At 25.3% G+C, this 18,937-nt stretch overlaps 1 protein-coding gene across 1 annotated transcript in view; it reads right to left on the bottom strand.

The window, feature by feature from the left end:
* Window positions 1–5,699: 5,699 nt before the first annotated feature.
* LOC132917553 (uncharacterized) overlaps window positions 5,700–18,937 on the bottom strand; it is a 52,963-nt gene continuing 39,725 nt past the window's right edge. Inside the window, exons 5-7 of the mRNA XM_060978340.1 lie at window positions 17,911–18,050; window positions 16,393–16,605; window positions 5,700–6,429 (exon numbers count right to left, since the gene is read on the bottom strand). Of these exons, the coding sequence (XP_060834323.1) occupies window positions 5,932–6,429; window positions 16,393–16,605; window positions 17,911–18,050 (851 nt within the window). The 3' untranslated portion in view covers window positions 5,700–5,931. The remainder of the gene's footprint in view (window positions 6,430–16,392; window positions 16,606–17,910; window positions 18,051–18,937) is intronic.

Here is an 18,937-nt window from a genome sequence, read left to right as displayed (position 1 = left end):
AATGAATAGAAAATAAAGAAAACCGTTTTTATTCATGTCGTATCAAAATATATTCTTCAAATGATAAGTCCCAACTCGTATCCATTTATATTTTCTATATTTTTTTATGAATGTTTTAAAATTCTGAGTATATTATAAAATAGTTTACTTTTATTAATTTTTATAAAAAAAAAATGTTGTCGAGATAATTCAGATATAAAAAACACTGTCAAAACTCTACAAATAAATTTCAATGGGCCCACGGGCCCTTAAAATATAGGGGCCCCAGTACTCAAGGTCCATTAGCCCCACTTGTGGGACCCTGATAGTAATGTAAATTATTATTTATCGGACTCAAAACTCAAAAGACATCTTTAAATTATCAAAACTATAAGTTAAATTGATTTTGAAAATCTATTGTTTAAGTACACATTAATTAAAAAATTAATATTTCGGTAATTGAATACAAATAATAAAATGTATTGTTTTAACTTATAAGTGAAATAAATCATAAGATGTATGAGTCACTATCAGCTAGGGTGGACGAGTATATATTTTTAACATTTGTAAGCAGTAAAAATATATAAAAACGATTTTGACCAGAGAAAAATGGTCAAGTTTTTGTAATTATATATTTGGTATAGTTTTTCACAATTGTGTATATTGAATAATCACGTCTGTCTAATTAATTTTTTCTATATTTATAAAAATTGGCATGAAACTTTTGAAGTAGTTTTATCAGAAAATGTAAAAATATATATAACTAAACATAAAAAAAAAACATTACCTATTGTAAAACCGATAGTTTATTTAGAATCTAAAAGTTTTGAGCTTTATTCTTTGTTAAGTGTAGTGAACTATACAACAGACTATATTAATAATGCGAGAAGTTTTAAGTTGAATGTGTTTTTAAACATTTGAAAATCGCAATACCTCTATTATATATGTTATCGACAAATTCCGGTCACTAGCTAGTAGCTAGGTTTTATTAGTTAATGCTAGGATTTACTAATCGTACCAGTAAATGCTGAAAAGCATAATTTTTATTCAGGATTACGTCTTGTAGTACCTATAGGATAGTACAAGTAAATTACAGATTACAGTAAAAGTGGATTAATCCATGCATAATAAAAAACTAACATAATTTTTACTAATAATTAAAAATTTAAACTAGGTTATATACAAATTAAATTATAAATTGGCTTATCAACACACATTTATTTTGTTTGAAGATTATATAATTAAACACTATTAAAATGAATAACATTATACCATACTAAAGATATTTGTAAATAGGTACTATACATATTTACACTATATATTGATCTAAATATTATTATTAACATTTTTTGATATTTATAAAAATAAAATAACTTAATTATTTTAATTTAATTTCAACTTTTAATTTTTAAATGACAGCTCATATTTTTAATTTCATGATTTTAAGTTGAATATTTTTATGAATTAATATTTATAAATTATAAGAATTTAAAGTTTAGATAATAATATAAGGACTGAAATACGTATATCATGTGCAATTTGTATTTCGTGGAGCACTTATTCGCATTTAAATTGTTAATAAGTATCGTTTGAAATGTGATGTTTTATAAACGTCAAAATGTGTAAAAATATAAACTGTTTTAGATTATGGAATTAAATATATAGGTAGCCATTTAAAAATTAGTAATGTGTTTATCAACATAAAATATTAGGATTAAAAAAATTACAGCAGTATAAAATATTGGATTATTATGTAGGTATCTTAAATTATCCAATAAAAGATTTGAAAACATATAGTAACTCATGAAATAATGAGTACACTATTAAAATAATCTGCTTATAATTAGTAATAACATTGATTTTCTTATTCTGTCGGCTGTAAATGATAATTAAAAAGGGAATATAAATATAATTTTTTATTTACCGTTTCAGTGTGTAATTAATATTATATTGTTCAATTGTATAAATGTAAGTATAGATTATAGGTATGTTGGTACGCGTGTAAATATCTATTTTTTTGATAAATAATAACTTAAGTTTCAATAACTAAGAATTAATCAAGTATTTTTATTACACTGATCAACAACCTCCATTAAATAAATAAAAACATACAAAATTAAACTAGACGATACAAATATGAAATAATACATTTTATTTAAACATTATATAGGACTACGTAGATAGTAGTTATTTTTAAAGTTAATATTTTATTACTATACACATTGAATTCGGTTGATTATATAAATAATAATAAAAATAATAATAATAATAATAATGATGATAATATTAATAATAATAATAGTAATAATATTTTGTATAAACACATAAATTAAGTAGATGAGAGTTAATAATATTTAAAAAATTTTTTTATCAAGTTTTGGCAGCCGGACCATTGGATGCTTAATTGTTTCGAAAAAATGACTGATAAATTATAACTTTTTAAACTTATTGTTCTTAAGTTTACTGAGATGGTCTTATATTTAACATTTAAGTATCTAGGATATTACTTTTTATTTATAAATATTAATAGTTATATAACAATGTTACAGAAATACAGAATATTGAATTTATTCACATTAAGAAAATTAATTTTACAGAAGTGCTATTTTTTTAAAACTAAAATAAAATTTGTGAGTTGGTTTTTTTAAATTTTAAATTAATGATAAATTGTTGTTGAGTTAGTCTTAGAAAATTGTTTATTATCTGGATATAATATTAGTCTATTATTTTTTTACACAGTTTTCATGAAAAGGTCGAGTGTATAAAAGAACATAATATTCTATTATTGGTTAAAAAAGTCTTGTTCCAAAAGAAATATAATAAATATAGTAACCTACAAAGACAATATTTCTGAAATGATTTACTACTTTGTTGATTACCTATTTTATACACTAAAAGATCCCATTCAAAAGATTAAACGTGGATAATATATTATGATTTATGGCTTTATAAAAAGAAAAGATAATATATGAATTGGGGAAAATTACTTTTTCTTACCATATTTTATACCTACTTATATTTAATTTATTAATGGTTAGTGGTGATTTGATATAGGTTCTTGTAAACATATATTAATACTGCTTTTTAATTTTTTTACATTTAAATTTATTGTTGTATAAACAAAAATATTTTTTATCAATATAATTATGAGAAATGGTATTTTTAACACGAGCTTACATCTTAGTGATTTAAGAATAAATAATTTAAATTTAATTATGATACACATTGTTTTTAATTTGAAGTTGATTATATTTATATGCTATATTACGTTATGTATTTGTATAAATACATAGGTAGATACTTATAATATTATATGCTAATTGTAGGTACATATGCTAAATATTAGTATTTCAAAAAATTATATATACTATTTTTAAGTCAAATGCTTGTTATTAAAATTATTAATATCGATTATGTAAATATGAAGATACATATTACATAATATATCATAATTTATAGGTACACACGCCACACACATATAATAAGCTTTATTGTATTAATATAGGTTTATAATAATTATGAATCTAAGTTTAATCAAAAAAACAAAATATATTGTATATATTAAATATCTATATCTATGTATATAATATGTATTATATCTTATTAAATATATAGATTACAATATATTTAAATTATAAATTTGAATACCTAATAAGTGATCTTTAATAATTATCAATAAATGTTATTAAACATTAGAAAAAAAATATACATTGTAAGTGGATTGATTGGCAGGTGTAGATTGATATCGTATTAATCGTATTTATTAATTTAATTTTTATCTTTTTGGTTTCAGGAAAATGCTTAAATGAACTGATTAGTCCTCAAAAATATATAGTATTACTTTGTTATTTGTTTTTATTAATTATATTATTAGACTACTCAGATTTATTTCATCTCATATATATTTTTTTTTTATATAAAATATTTGCAATAAGTATGGTTTTAAAAAGGTAGAATAAACTTATACGTAATAGCTGATGATGTGTATATAGTTTAGTGTGTAAGTAAATCAATAATACTATTATCGATTCATTAACATTAAATGTTAAATATTACCCTACTTTGATAGAGATCAAGATTTATTTTTAAATTAATATTAGATAAAAAAAAAGTAATATTAACGTATTTAACAATAATTAATTATAAAAAAATATATGAATATTAAACTATGTACAATTTGTCCCAAAACCTCATGTTACTTATATAACAATTTTAATAATAAGTATTTACAGATGTTTCAGGTAGGTAGTGATAAATGTAAACCATCCAGAAATCCAATCAAGCGAGACTTTCAATTAATGGAGGATTCAGGATATTAATATTTTTATATATTGAATTATGGAATTTGACTTCATTTGAGCATGAACTTGCAAGGAACGCATAAGTATAGACTACATATTTTGCTTGCGTATCTATGTGATCCCAATATACTGAGTGTTTATTTTAACAGTAATTATTTCAAAAAAATGTTTAAGTTTTTTAAAATAAGATTTTTTATATAATTTTAAGTCTACAACAACATTTTTACCTTTTTAGAACACCAGATTTTTTTAATTCCATTATTCAAAAATAGAATAACAGAATATATTTCCGAAAAATGTATTGTACAAATTTAACTTGTGTATGCTGTTGAAATAATCACACTGTATTTTGGAATTGAATATAAATAATATTTTTAATATGTAAAGATTCTATGTGACGTATTTTTTCTATAATCATATTAAATTTAAGTAAATTATTAAATATAATAAGTAGTCAGCGTGGAAAAAATTATGTGTTGAATCTATATTATGTAATATTATACTGTGTGTGTTAAATAATAATTAATAATCAAGTCGAATTTCTCATATCAACTATAAGTATTGTGTACAAATTTGTGATTTAACTATACATTTCAATTAAAAGCATTCTATTTTATTGAATAGTTTTGGGTGATTTATCCTATAGAATATAATATTATTATGTTGAACTGTTTTAAATAGATAAAAACTATAAATGTGTAACGGTTAGAACGAGACTTAAATACATTTAGTTTTTAGTGTATTGTAGAATTGATTGTAAATAATATTTTTATAATTTATAATCAATAATGGTTTAGTTATTATAATGTTTACTTACAACCTATTCGAATATCTACTGTATATACTTAAATAGCATTTTATTATGATATCATGTATTAGATACTTTTACTGATATCACACACGGAATGTTCTAATTACTTACGTTGTTTTGGAACACGACAACAAAAGTACTGAATACTAATTCCATTAGGTACTTAACTACATTACGTAATATTATTTATCGTACGTTTATCGATATAATATTATCTATTATCATGCCAGAAAACGTCTCATAGGTCTTACAGGTATATTGTAATACACGATACACAGCAGTGCGTATATATTTTTTATTCTGTTTATACATATAGTACTATAGAGGATCGGACTATACAGCGAGTTAATCTTTCGATACGAAATAGGTCGTCAGTCGGTTACTTAGATTATGTTTTGTACCCAGATTACCGCCGAAACGAAAGAAACAAAATAATATAATATGATAACCGCAGTACATAGACGCAAATGGTGTTCTATTTTTTTTTGTTTTATTTAGGTAGCTGAAGTACTTTACTGTCATACAGGACTTTGATAAGGCTTTTCCGGTGTTAAAATAACCCGAAACGTAAATTTGTAAATATGTAATATTTTCAGTTTTATTATAATTATTTTTTTTTTTTTTTTGGGGGGGGGGAAGGGGGTCTATGAACTAACGTGATATTATAATGATATTATTTCGTTATAGGCTTATAGCACGACGGAAAAAACGTAGTTGCCGTGAAACGTTTTACGGGAACCTCGCGGGTGCAATGCGTATCGAAAAAATCTATACGACGACTATAATAATAATAGAGAAGCGATGACCTAAGGTGCCGGAAAACCACGGTAGGTACGTATTTTAGATGAGCAGTTCGTTGAGCGCCTTATCCGAGTCGGACGCGATGGATATGGAAACCGTGGGCAGTTGGAACCGTTTGATGTGCCGCTGGTGAACGGTACTGTCGACGGCGCCGGCACAGACGCCGCCGGCGGCACAAACGCCACCGGCACAGACGCCTCCGGCACAGACGCCTCCGGCACAGACGCCACCGGCACAGACACCGCCGCCGGTACAGACACCGCCGCCGGTACAGACGCCGACGCCGCCGCCGCCTCCGCCGGAGCCCAGTGGCAACGAGAACTGCTGGTAGTTGGCCCAGCCGCTGTAGTCGTACTTGGGCAGGAAGTCCGCGCTTTGGGCCTTCCGTATCGGCCTCACCGATATGCCGTTCCGGATGTGCGCGTCCTGGTAGATGGGACTGATGTAGATGGCCGAGTTGACGCGGGATCGGGACCGCAACAGGTTCCGGACGCGCCAGTCCAGCGGGTCGGCCAGGCCGCAGCGCATCAGGTGCCTCTGGAAAAACACCAACGCGCGCGCACGTCGCGGTTCAATAAACCATCGAAACAATAATTATTATGCGATAATAATAATATAATATATTATGATTATCTGCACGTGCAGAGACGGTGTACCTATACGATAATAATAATATTAGGTGTTTTACGGAAAAAAAACACGTACAAGTGCGGTGAGTGACTGTTATCGTTTCGTTTTGTCGAGCTGCGTTTTAGCAGAACACAATAATAGTGATTTAGGCATTACCTATATACTTTGACTTTGAAGTAACCACCTGACCTAACGGACTTTGCCGGTTCGCGTGTATATATTAATGTACCGCAAACTTCACGTTATTTTGGCACGATGAGTGCTATTGCGATTAGTACATTTTGATTGTTTGCTAGCAGTTGAATAAACAATAACATTATATTTACGAATTGATTATTTACACGGCGGGCTGTGTGATTTATGCAATTCAAACGTATTTAAATAGATAATTGCATCGAATATAAGCGTGCTCGAACAATGTGATTTTTTATAAGAGTATATATAGGTATTTAAAAATATTTACTTACAATTATTCCGATCGTGACAAATTAGATATCTAAACTTAGCGTTATGACGAGGAATTTATTTGATATCAGTTGATATATGATAATTGATTTCGAGTTGCTCGTAAACATCAATGATCATCAGATTTATATTATTAATTATGAATTCAATTTCATTTATAATATTAATATGTATTTAATAATTTTAATTTATTTTGGTGAAACATTAAATTCGCTAAATACCTATTAGTTATAATAATACATATCTACGCGTTAAAAATAAATAATAGAATAATAAATTGTATTAAACTTTTGGTATTTATATTAGTACATTTTTATATCATAATTATTGGTCTAAGTAATATTTAAGTTCTAAAGCTTTACTAAGTAAAGCACTCAATTATTAAAATTCAAAAATTATTTAAGTTCAAATAACATTATATTATGTAAATGTTTTGTTAGATGAGTTTATTGTATTCATATTAGACACTACGCCTGTATATATAATGTCTTTGTTGTAAAATAATTGTCAATATTTTTAACAGGTATTTTATTTGTTTAATATTTTAAAATTCACCTGGCTACAATGTTTTATTTTAAACTTTTTCTTGTATTGTCTATTAATATTTTTAGATTGTTTTTTCATCAAGCGTCCTAGTATATATTTTCCAAAATTATAAAAGATATCTATCAGTTTTAAAAGTGAATCAATTTTAATGTTGTGTGGTATTTATAGTAGTCATAGTAACCTGACACTGTAAAAAGTGACACTTGTAAAAAAAAAAATAACATTTTTATAATAGTATTGATAATATTATGGGGCTATGTTTATTTTCCGTGTAAATATCTTTTGAGTGTACTGTCCGTCATTTTTTATAGCTACAAATAATTCATTTATAATTTTTTTACTATATTATCTGATAATATAGAATATAGACTATAGATTATATACTTATTATCTTAAATATTTAAATCGGCATTTATAAAGTTATTATATTTCTAACATTTCATATAGTTAGTAACATTTTTTGTTTTTTTGTATTCTTTTGTATGCTGGATATTAAAATCACGTAGTTTAGAATATACTTTTAGAAGTTGATTAATATGAAATTAATATAATATGATATCTATTGAAATGCATTTTTTCCTATTTAATTATAATTAATTGTACAACTATAGTATATTATGTATTTTTATTTCTTTTATTTTTCGTATAAATTATTGAAAGTTCAGGCAACTTCTTTTTAATTATTAATCATAAGAAATTCATTGTTTACAGACTTAATAAGTATTTTACGACGTTATTCCATAATGTAGAGCTAGGTTTAATCAAGTAATTATATGATAATAGCATAAAGACTTAATTTGGAAGTCTATATAGTTTTACTACACAGGAAATTAAAACTAAGAGTCTAGAAAACGTAAAAGTCATTTAACGATTTGAGAATTGATTAAGAGACTTGTATTAAATAATCCGGGAATCTGACCAAATTTCATCAATATAATAATATGTTTACTATATATAATAAAACTTTGAATATTTTAATATTGAAGACATTGTTAATAAAATAGTAAATACACAACTATTAATAAAAATAATGACAAATGTTGTACATTATTTAATTAATTTCTATAAGCTTTTGATTACCTGTTGAAAAATATAATTTACATAGTACGCGTAATTATTGCTATAAATGTTTAAATGTCTATTTCATCTAGTCACTGGTTGTTATTTTAAATTTTAATTAATATTAAATGGAAAATATATATACCACACATTACAGTTTTTGGTCGTCTTAGAAACTAGTTTAGGGGATAAGACAGTTTATAGTTGTCCATAAATCAGTCTTTTTATTTAAAACATGAGTAATTTGTATTTAAATATTATAAAGGTGAAGTTTATTATAGTTGCAATTGATTTTAATAAGGAAGAAACAGCATCAGGTATTTTTAAATAATTAATCACTATTGTTATTATTACTTATAGCATTAGGTATAATATAACTAAAATAATTGTATTGTACATAAGTATGTAATAGAAAAGTGTATATTTCGATTAGACATTATTAATACATTTTAAGTTATCTCAGTTATCGACTATTGCTATAATAGTACGACCAACATAATGGCAAACTTTACAATGAAAGTTTATTTTATACTGTATTACACTATAACTACACACTATTTCAATACACCGCAGAACTGCTTTAGTCTGTTAAAGTTTTAACTGTGCAATTAAAACACCTCCTTAAGCTTCAATGAACTATATCTTGACTTATATAGGTAGTTTAATAGATATTATTTCACCACAAAATGTTATTTATTAAACGTGAAACATGGTTATACATACATTTGTGATGTGAATATATATATGTGTGTGTGTGTGTGTATCAAAACTATTAATACCTAAAAAAGTTATTGGTAATTAATTAATGTTATTGCCAATCAACACTAAATACATTATTTTTTAACAAACTAGATATAAAAAAAACCAAATACATACCTAAAACTAAAAAAAAAAAAAAATCGAAAACCGTGCTTTTATCGTGGTATGGTAATTGTATGAACCGTAAAATCTGTCAATTAAATTTACCTAATATAATATTAAGTTATCGGATTAAATAAATTTCTGTTTAAAATCCTTTCCATCATTTTATGCAGATTTTACAGTACATAATAATATATACATAATATATAATAGTTATGCATATAAAATATAAATATGTTAGTGTGCTAAAATATAAAAATTAAAATCAATAACCAAAACAAATACGATTGTGAAAACCACAATTTTTGATTACGTGTCGCAATTATTTGTTGTCTTCGCATTTACCATATGTATACTTAACGGTTATTCGGACGACGGCGCTCTATGCAGCAAAGCGAACCGACACGTGCAGTCTCTGGGATGTACGTCCGGCGACGGAGGTGAATACTTGAAACAATGGTCCAAGATGCAGCAACTGCTCTGCTGTTATATGTAAAATAAAACAGAAAAACACACGGGAAAAATAAGCAAACATTTCTATTAGTGCCATGCGAAACGAACCTGGAAAGGGCAATCACATGCACATTCAATCTGTGATGTAAATTGTCAACGTTTTGGGTAATTTATTTTATTTTATAGTACCTAACTATGGCAATCGATGTAAATATAATGTTAAGTGAAAATCATCACTCGCCGTACATACCAATCAACGGTATATTTACTAAAGTTATTTTTTTAATATTGAACCTACTATTGTAGAGCATTGGAGGTTATCAAAATTGGATGTCTGTAATAATGATTCGTTTTTAAGTATAAAAAGTATAAAACAATTTACTAAAAAAGCGTGTTGGTAATAAATAAGACGATATTGTTACAATTTCTCAAATTGTATACATACAGTTGTTTTGTTGAACGTCTTGACAACATAATCATATCTAAAATATAGATATAATTATGAGGAAAAGTAGAATACCTTCATTATTATGGTTCGACTTCTGATATTAGAAAATTGAGTAATGTGACACCATATTAAATCATGCAAACGATACATTTTAGTAACAATCGATTTCACGTGATCGTTAAACTGCATATAAATTATTTTAGTGTATAGAATAGTGCCAAAGTCTCGAACCGGACTAATGATAAAAGACGCAATACTGATTTGTTGATTTAATACAAAATTGAGGACCAATAAAGAAAATGGAAATTAATTTTCGTTTATAAACATAATAATACATAGAAAGATTGCTTGGAATTATTTTATGAAAGTATCCACTTAAGCCCTTCTATTGTACATGGAAATCTAAACAGACAACAGTAAGTTATTAAAGAACTCAACTGTTACGTAGTATGATTTTAAATTACCAGTTAATAAATAAACTATTACTCGTTTTAATTAATATTTGTTATTTTTAAAAATATCATGTGGAACATCAAATACAATAAAATTACGTTTGATAAATTTTTTTTTGAAGATCATTGATTTTGACAATCTTTGATCGTTCAGAGAGGTTATTGAGATTATCAAGATGAAAGAAATAGGTTTAGATACATGAAAATAAAAAGTCCTCTAAAGATGTATTATTTATATTTAAGAAACTCAATTTATTTAGAAGATGCCTTTCAGTAATATATTTTATGATGCAATTTTCGGTTCTAAGCTGAGACATAATAGTATTGATTTTACAATATCGTTTTTTTTTGTGTCTAAAGACACTTTTTGTAGAAGAAAAAACGCTTTAATTTTCAATTTTGTGACTATAAGTTATTTTTGGTAAAAATAAATTTTTTTTATAGAACAATCACATTTAAAATAATTAAAAATATACGTTTTTAAAATATTAAAACGTTCTTCTGAAAAAATCCAATAGCACCAGATTTTTGAATTTTTTTTACATTGGAAAAATAAGTGAATCCTTTTTTTTGATATTTCTAATATTATGAAAAATATATTACATGGAAAATTCAGTGTTTCCCAAAGTGGGAATGTTTGTTATAAAATTTGTTTTTTTTCCATTATGAAAATAACTCCAAGTATTTGGAATTATTATAATACAAGATTATTAGATAAAAAGTGTGAAAATTCTGATAATTTTTAATTAAATTAATTTATTTAACTTTTCTGTTTACGGGTAAAGCACTTAATAACCTTAATACACAAACTCCGAGTTATAGATTCAAACGTCCCGATAAGTATTCTAGTTCTATATCTATCTAATCACGTAAAAGTGTTTTGGGGAAAATATCGATTACTCGCGTTGAACTCATAATTATTTATATCAATATTATATTTAGTATAGGTACATATAATTCACAACGATCTTACCATATTTTCTTTATAATTTCGGGAGAAATAAATTTTCCAAACAAATACGTAGGTTTAGTAATTTGAACATTGAATTTAGCCCCACTAATATAGTAATACCTAAAAATATACACCAATAGCAAACACATGAGGTTATCGAACGCATACAGTAGACATTATACATACGTAAGTATATATACATATATGCACTCGCATATATTCGTATATAGATACTAGCTATGTAATCCGACTTCCCCATGGATAAAATGAATCAACATACGGCGCTATAATATCAGTATATCATTGCATTTCGGTTTTAGTATACTTCAATTCATTGGTGGATCGTTAATAGTTTTATTTATAGATTTTCATAACCATTATTTTAAAATTAACATAAAAATTTAAGTTTATATCCAAAATATTGAAAAATTTATTTATCTGCCTTACCCAACTAAGCCAGGGAAAAGTTTTTATATTTTTATCTATTTTTTTAAATTTTATTTTACTGGGAATATGTGCATCTGCAGATGGCGCTACTGGTGTATTCATATTTTATCGTCCAATATTCCGTTGACAAGATTCAGGTTCATAAAACTATGCTACTCTATAGTGCGCTTTATAAATTGAAAAAACCCCGTTCGAATCCGTTCGGTAGTTTCCAAGATTATACCGGACATAAAAAAAGTACTTTGTTGTATATACGTATATAAAAAAAGATATTTATATACAGGGTACAACAGAAAAACTGACAGATGTAACTAACTAACTTTTATGCTTATCAAATTTTTAAACATTTTTAACTTAGATATTAATATATGAGTATTATTGTTAATTAAATATTTAAAATAATAAATATTGATAAAAACAAAAGTTATTACATAGATATATTATATGTAGTTAATTACATTTGTTTTTTTTTTTTTTAAAAATACGACGAAAGTAGGTAGCCACTCTATTATATAAAATGGTGATGAGTATACATTGAAGAGTAACTAGTAAGTAAGTGTAATGTATGTGTTAAATATATGAATTCAATGATAAAACATTTAAAAAAAGTTCTGGGCGAAGACGTTCTGTTATACAAAAAGAAAATCGACTTTGTCGAATACTGGTTTTACGAAAAAATTCTTGTTTTCTTTATTTATTTTTTGTTTTTTTTTTGTAGTTATTTTAAAAAGTACTGCTATATTTTTCTTTTGACTTCTCAAAGTAACATATTATAGATACCATTTTCTACCAGAAACCATTCCCAAAGTTGTATATCGAAGCATTTTTATTGTTCCAAAAGGTGATGACAAACAGAATAAAATCTTTGTAAAATTAAAACATTCATTGCTCTGTACAATATATAAAATAGTAAAACGATCATGAAGTTTAATAGTTACAAGGTTTAGCGATGATTGATGAATAATATTGATAAACTTAATACATGTGTATACTGTATATATACACTTTTTATAAGATATTACGCCTTAATATATCGAGTTTATATTAAAGTTTTATGCAAACTATATTCATGTATGTTTAATGTACATTGTACAACATACATATTTAAAAATTATAAAAACGAACAAAGCATATTATAACGTATAATACACAATACCCATCTAAGTGTGTTCCCGTCAATTAGTTGTTTTTAACATGCCAATAACTTTTGTTTCAAAGAATTTATTACCGAATTATTATGAATTCTCTTTATAGTAGAAAATGTAATAGTTATGTAACTGTAGGTTAGTTAATTAGTTATTGAATTGAAACAATAAATTTCCATCACCACACATACTTACTCATATTTCTAGCCAAAATTAAACATTTCTAATAAATTAATAAATTTGATATAATTTGGTAACGAAAACGTTTATAGTTAAGGGAATAAATATATAATATTACAATAATTGTATTTTCGGAAATGAACGGGTGATGATTTTTCGTTGAAATAATTTACAGATTATCATAAAAAAAGGGTTGGAGTTATAGATTTTAACAAGAAATTTATGAATTAAAAAAAAAAAACGAAAAGAAAAATCTTAATTATTACGTGGGTTCTAGTTTTCTGGTTTGTATGAATATAAAACAAAATATAATCATTAATTAATTATCCTATTGCTTAATGATGAAATTCAATATGTTCAAATTAACGTTTCTCTAAGTTTAAACGACTAGGTATACATCAAAGGAAAACATGTTACATAACTGTATAGCGGACAACTTAATTTAATCAACTAATTTGGTGTTAATACAATTATATGTAAATTATATCTATAGGAGAATAATAATTTTATAAAACTAACAATGGCAACCACAGAAACGAAAATTAGCGATGGACCAACACAGCGGGTACATTGAGTATTTTATATAGGTAATTACCATAATATATATTTAATTAATTTATTAAAATAATTTTGTAATTGCTTATACTTTTACAATAATAAATTGAGTATGGATAAAATGTTAAAATGTAAAACTAAAAATATTGTAAAATTAGTAAGATAAATAGGGAATGTTAAAATATTTTATATTTATATATGTATTAGAATAAAGAGCTTTGCATTCAATGTATATATTATTCAATATTGTACCCAGAGACAGGCTCTTAGAAAATGTTGAGATAGTGTGTTTAGAGATAGCCTACAGTAATTTTTGTGGAAGTCCCCTGCTCGATGTCTGTTCCTTTACTATATAACAAAATTATAAAAATTAGTTTTCAGTCAATATAAATTTGCCCATGAGTGTAGTAGCAGTGCCCATACAATATGTTTTACAGTAACAGTATCCAATTATACCTCTTAAAGTCTCGAACGTCATAGAAATATAAAATTATTGATTTGTTAAAACTTATAATTTATAACTATGCTTAAACAATTTTTATTGGTAATGTATAGTAAATAATAATATTATATATCTTGTATTATATTAATATTCATAAACAAGAACATTTTGAATTACAGGTTTGTTGATTATATATTTATATGATAAAACAATGGCTTAAGTAAAATTTGTTAAATATTAATTTTATTTTTGATACATTTTTCTGGGAAGGTATCGGCTGTTTACAATATTATTTGTTCTCCCATTTTTCAGAATAATGTCAACCCTTGTTCCTACACTATTTCTATGACACGTGTATATTATACATATATATATATATATGTATATATTCACATTTCACTGTCATCAAAAGTATCAAGGTTGTTGTTATGAAATTATATTGATCTTAGCTTATTTACACGATCGAACATAAAGTTATATTTATAACAACGTCGTGTATTCGTGTGTACCTTAATATCCAAAGCTGGTTATGACACTAACAAGGGACAAGGATAATATTAGTGGAAATACCCAGTGCACATCTGGTCAAATTTTTTAGTTGTATGGAATTGAATACCTAATTTATTTAATATACACTTATAATATTGTACATATATCTATTATAAAGTAGGTATTTTATATTCTTGGTTATTTAATGTAGTTATTGGTTATAAAATGTTAAGTACTGTAGGTATGAAAAACAGTTAAATATATTTTTTGAAATTATTTTGTCATAATTTATATTCTGTGGCTTTAAAATAAATATTATTTTAAATTTATCAAATTAATGGCGTTATCATCTATATTTACTGTAAACGTTGTATAACAAATGAATATTTAAAAAATCATTGGTAGATAATAATTGAAATATCTTAATTAAATCATAACTTAAATTTAAATATACTTATTTACAATCCCTTAAAATATAGGTAATATTTAGAATGATTTTTTAAAATATATTTATTTAGTTGAAAATGTATGTTTGATTAATTGGCAATTGCTATTCAACTGTTGTGGTTTTTGAATAGAAATATGGAATTTATAATGTTTTGAGTATATTCAAGGTTTGAAGATTTAAAAAAATAAATACATTAAGGTTACAAGATTATTAAATATTAAATAAGTAATAATAGTATTTCTTGGTTTAAAGTAAATGGACATAATATTGTACAACAAAGTTTTTAAAAACTTGTAAATTTATTAAGCCATAACACTTATTTATTGCAAACATTTTATGTAAATTTATTTTTTGTGGATATATTTAGGTAAAATAAGTATAAGATAAAAATAAAGTTAACCATATTATATCACACAAAATATAATTATTTTTATATTCAGTCAGCGAGTCAAAATTTTAAAACATTATTATTCATATTTAATACAACTCATTAAATAGTAGGTACCTTAATAATTTTCCATTTTTCATTTAGTTGAATATATATATTTTTTTTTTTTTTGAAGACTATCCAACATTTGATAATTTCACTCCATTTGCCATTACAAACGAGGTAAGGGTTGTTGCCTGTTAATATTTTTTATTTTCCTTTTCATATAATACGGTTAGTTTCTTTAAAAATATTGTGATCCCCGGTCTCTGGTGACTAATGGTATGCAACAAAAAATGCATTATATGCTACGTTGTACTACATTATGTTGACACCCGACTTCTATTATACATGTCGGGTCGCTGCATTTAGGTTGATAAATTAAAAAAAAAAAAAATAAATGATAGTAAATAGAAGAATGTTCAAAAATCAAATTTTCACGTGCATCACACAATTTAAATGAGCATTTAGTTTTTTTAACACAGAAAACACAATACTGACCTGCGAACAGCAAAAACTTGGTCCTGTTTGGTTTTGGCACGAATTGGTTGTATTGCATGCACCTGTTCCGGGCACTTTGAGTTGTGTGTCTTTATAGTCTGGTTGATATGGTATAAGCATCCTTATTTTACCCCAGCGGTTGAAAAACATTATTATAGCACCGACCCAGACCATTAAGACGAGCACTACAATAGTAATTTCTATTCCTCGCACCTAAATAAACATAAATATTTATAACTTATTGTAGTGGGTAGTATTTTGACATACATGAAAACATATTGTAAATACTACAAAATTATTATTTTGATCGTCTACAGTTTTAATTTAATTATTTACGTTTAACACTGAAGCCACTAATTGCGGTTACTTTATCGACGTAAAATACGTTTTCAGTATAGTTAATTTATTTTTTAATAAGCAATACGAAATTAAGAAACCTTATTGTAATTAATTTGAAAATATAAAGCCTACTTAAGTATTTATTTGGTTCGTGTGATTAATGGTTAGGTGATACGTATATTCTCTTAAAATTGTTGTTTATTTTATTATTATTTGTTTATATTATATTTTAAGTACGATTTAAATTTTTCCATAAAAAATAAAAACTATTAATAATTCTCATCTCCTAGTTGTTTTGAATTACATTTACTTATTATACACACAATAATATGATTTTTTCTAATTTCACCTTATACTCGTATTTTATACTTATATATATTAAATTGTACCTACTACCTAGTATATGTGTATTCGATTAAATTAATAAAACAACTTCATAAAATATATAGATAAAATTGATCCACGGTCTCGTACCTAAATATATTATCTATAACGCCGTGTGATTATAGCTTTTTTGCTTATTGAAATTAATCTTAAAAAATAAAACACTTCTAAGTTAAAGAAAAAATTGATTCAACGAGGTAAAAAAAAAAACTTATTGAAAAACTGTCGATTTGGGTGATTTTAAAGTTGTGCATGCTTATTTCAGCTGTAGACAATACTTGTATAAAAAAAGAAATTTTTTTTTTTTTTTTTTTTTAGATTTCTGCTGTTGTACTATTATATTATAAAAATTAAAAGACTAGTAAGACTACATATTAAGTTATGTTTAGTTATACATACTATTTTAGTGATATTTATTTAGCAGAGTTCGTGACTTATAATAATTTAACGAAAATGTAATTTTGGTACCTAGCATTATTATATTATGAACAGGAAAATAATACATTTCGTTTTAGAATTATGGAATATTTTATTAACTATCTAATTCAATTTATTTATTTTATTTGATAATATTCTGAATCAATTTTAATAGAATAAACGTATAATTTATCGTTTAATTATTACTTAAATCATATTTTAGTAAATAGATAATTTTTTTTATATATTCGTAAACATAATATAGGTATATTTTCATAAATTTCTTTATGGGACATAGGTCAAAATGGGTGGTTTGCTGTCATGGATGTTTTTTTTTAATAATAATAATAATAATAATAAGTAAAATTAATCTATTACCTGTACATAAGGAGGGGAAGTAGGGCCTTCTGGTGGTACTGAATGTCCAACACCACCTACAACATCAGGTGGTGATATATCTACATCACCACTAGAATTCATTTGTGAATGATGAATATCTGGCCACGAAACACCTTTATCTTAAAAAAGTATTGAACAAATAATATTAGTTTTTAACTTAATATATTAAACAATATTGAACAGATAATAATAAATTAATTAGATGATAAGTATATAAAAAACAATTTTTGGCAAGTAACTTAAAGATAGCTACTTTTTTAATTGAAAATGTAGCACTTATTCTTGTAAAATAGCATTTTTTATAGACAATTTTAAAGAAAAATAAGTTTCGATAAATTTAATGATGGGTGTCCTATTTTAAAATAATCAATTTATGTACGGTGTGTCGGAATCTATGTATGTATTAATAATATCCTTAACACGAAAATTAGTTACATAATAAATTATGTTATTTGTTACATAATATATGTATATATATATAATATGTATACAATAAATATATATAAATTAATGTACGTTTGTATGCAGCATATAGACTTGGAAATCACATAACCGATTGGCATCAATTTTTCACACGTATTTTTAAGACGCAGTAAGTGTTCTTTGCTTCATTTATCAACCCCTATAGGTTGATTTAAAGTTATTTACACGTGAATTTCGTTTTGGCTCACAAATATCAAATATTATTTAGTAGTTTATACACGAGGTTATCGTTGGATAGAGATAGAAAATTTAAAAAAAAGTTGTATAGCTAGACTATCCTAACAGCCATACGTCGCTGTGGTTTTTTTTTTAAATTTCTTGTATTTCATTCAAATATAAATCAAAAGGCAATGTTTGTAAACCTTATGTTTGTAGTTTATATATTCAAAAACAACTCGACTGATTTCGACTAAAATTTCCGAGATTGTTTTTAGAGATATCAGAAAAGTTTAGAATGTAGTTTAAACCACGTTAAAAAATCTACCAAGTGCTATATATATAATGATATAATCCGGCATATTCA

Source organism: Rhopalosiphum padi, chromosome 1 (assembly GCF_020882245.1).
Source record: "Rhopalosiphum padi isolate XX-2018 chromosome 1, ASM2088224v1, whole genome shotgun sequence".
Classification (NCBI taxonomy): Eukaryota; Metazoa; Arthropoda; class Insecta; order Hemiptera; family Aphididae; genus Rhopalosiphum; species Rhopalosiphum padi.
Note: the sequence above shows the minus strand (reverse complement) of the source record. Positions and strands in the feature narration are given on the sequence as shown.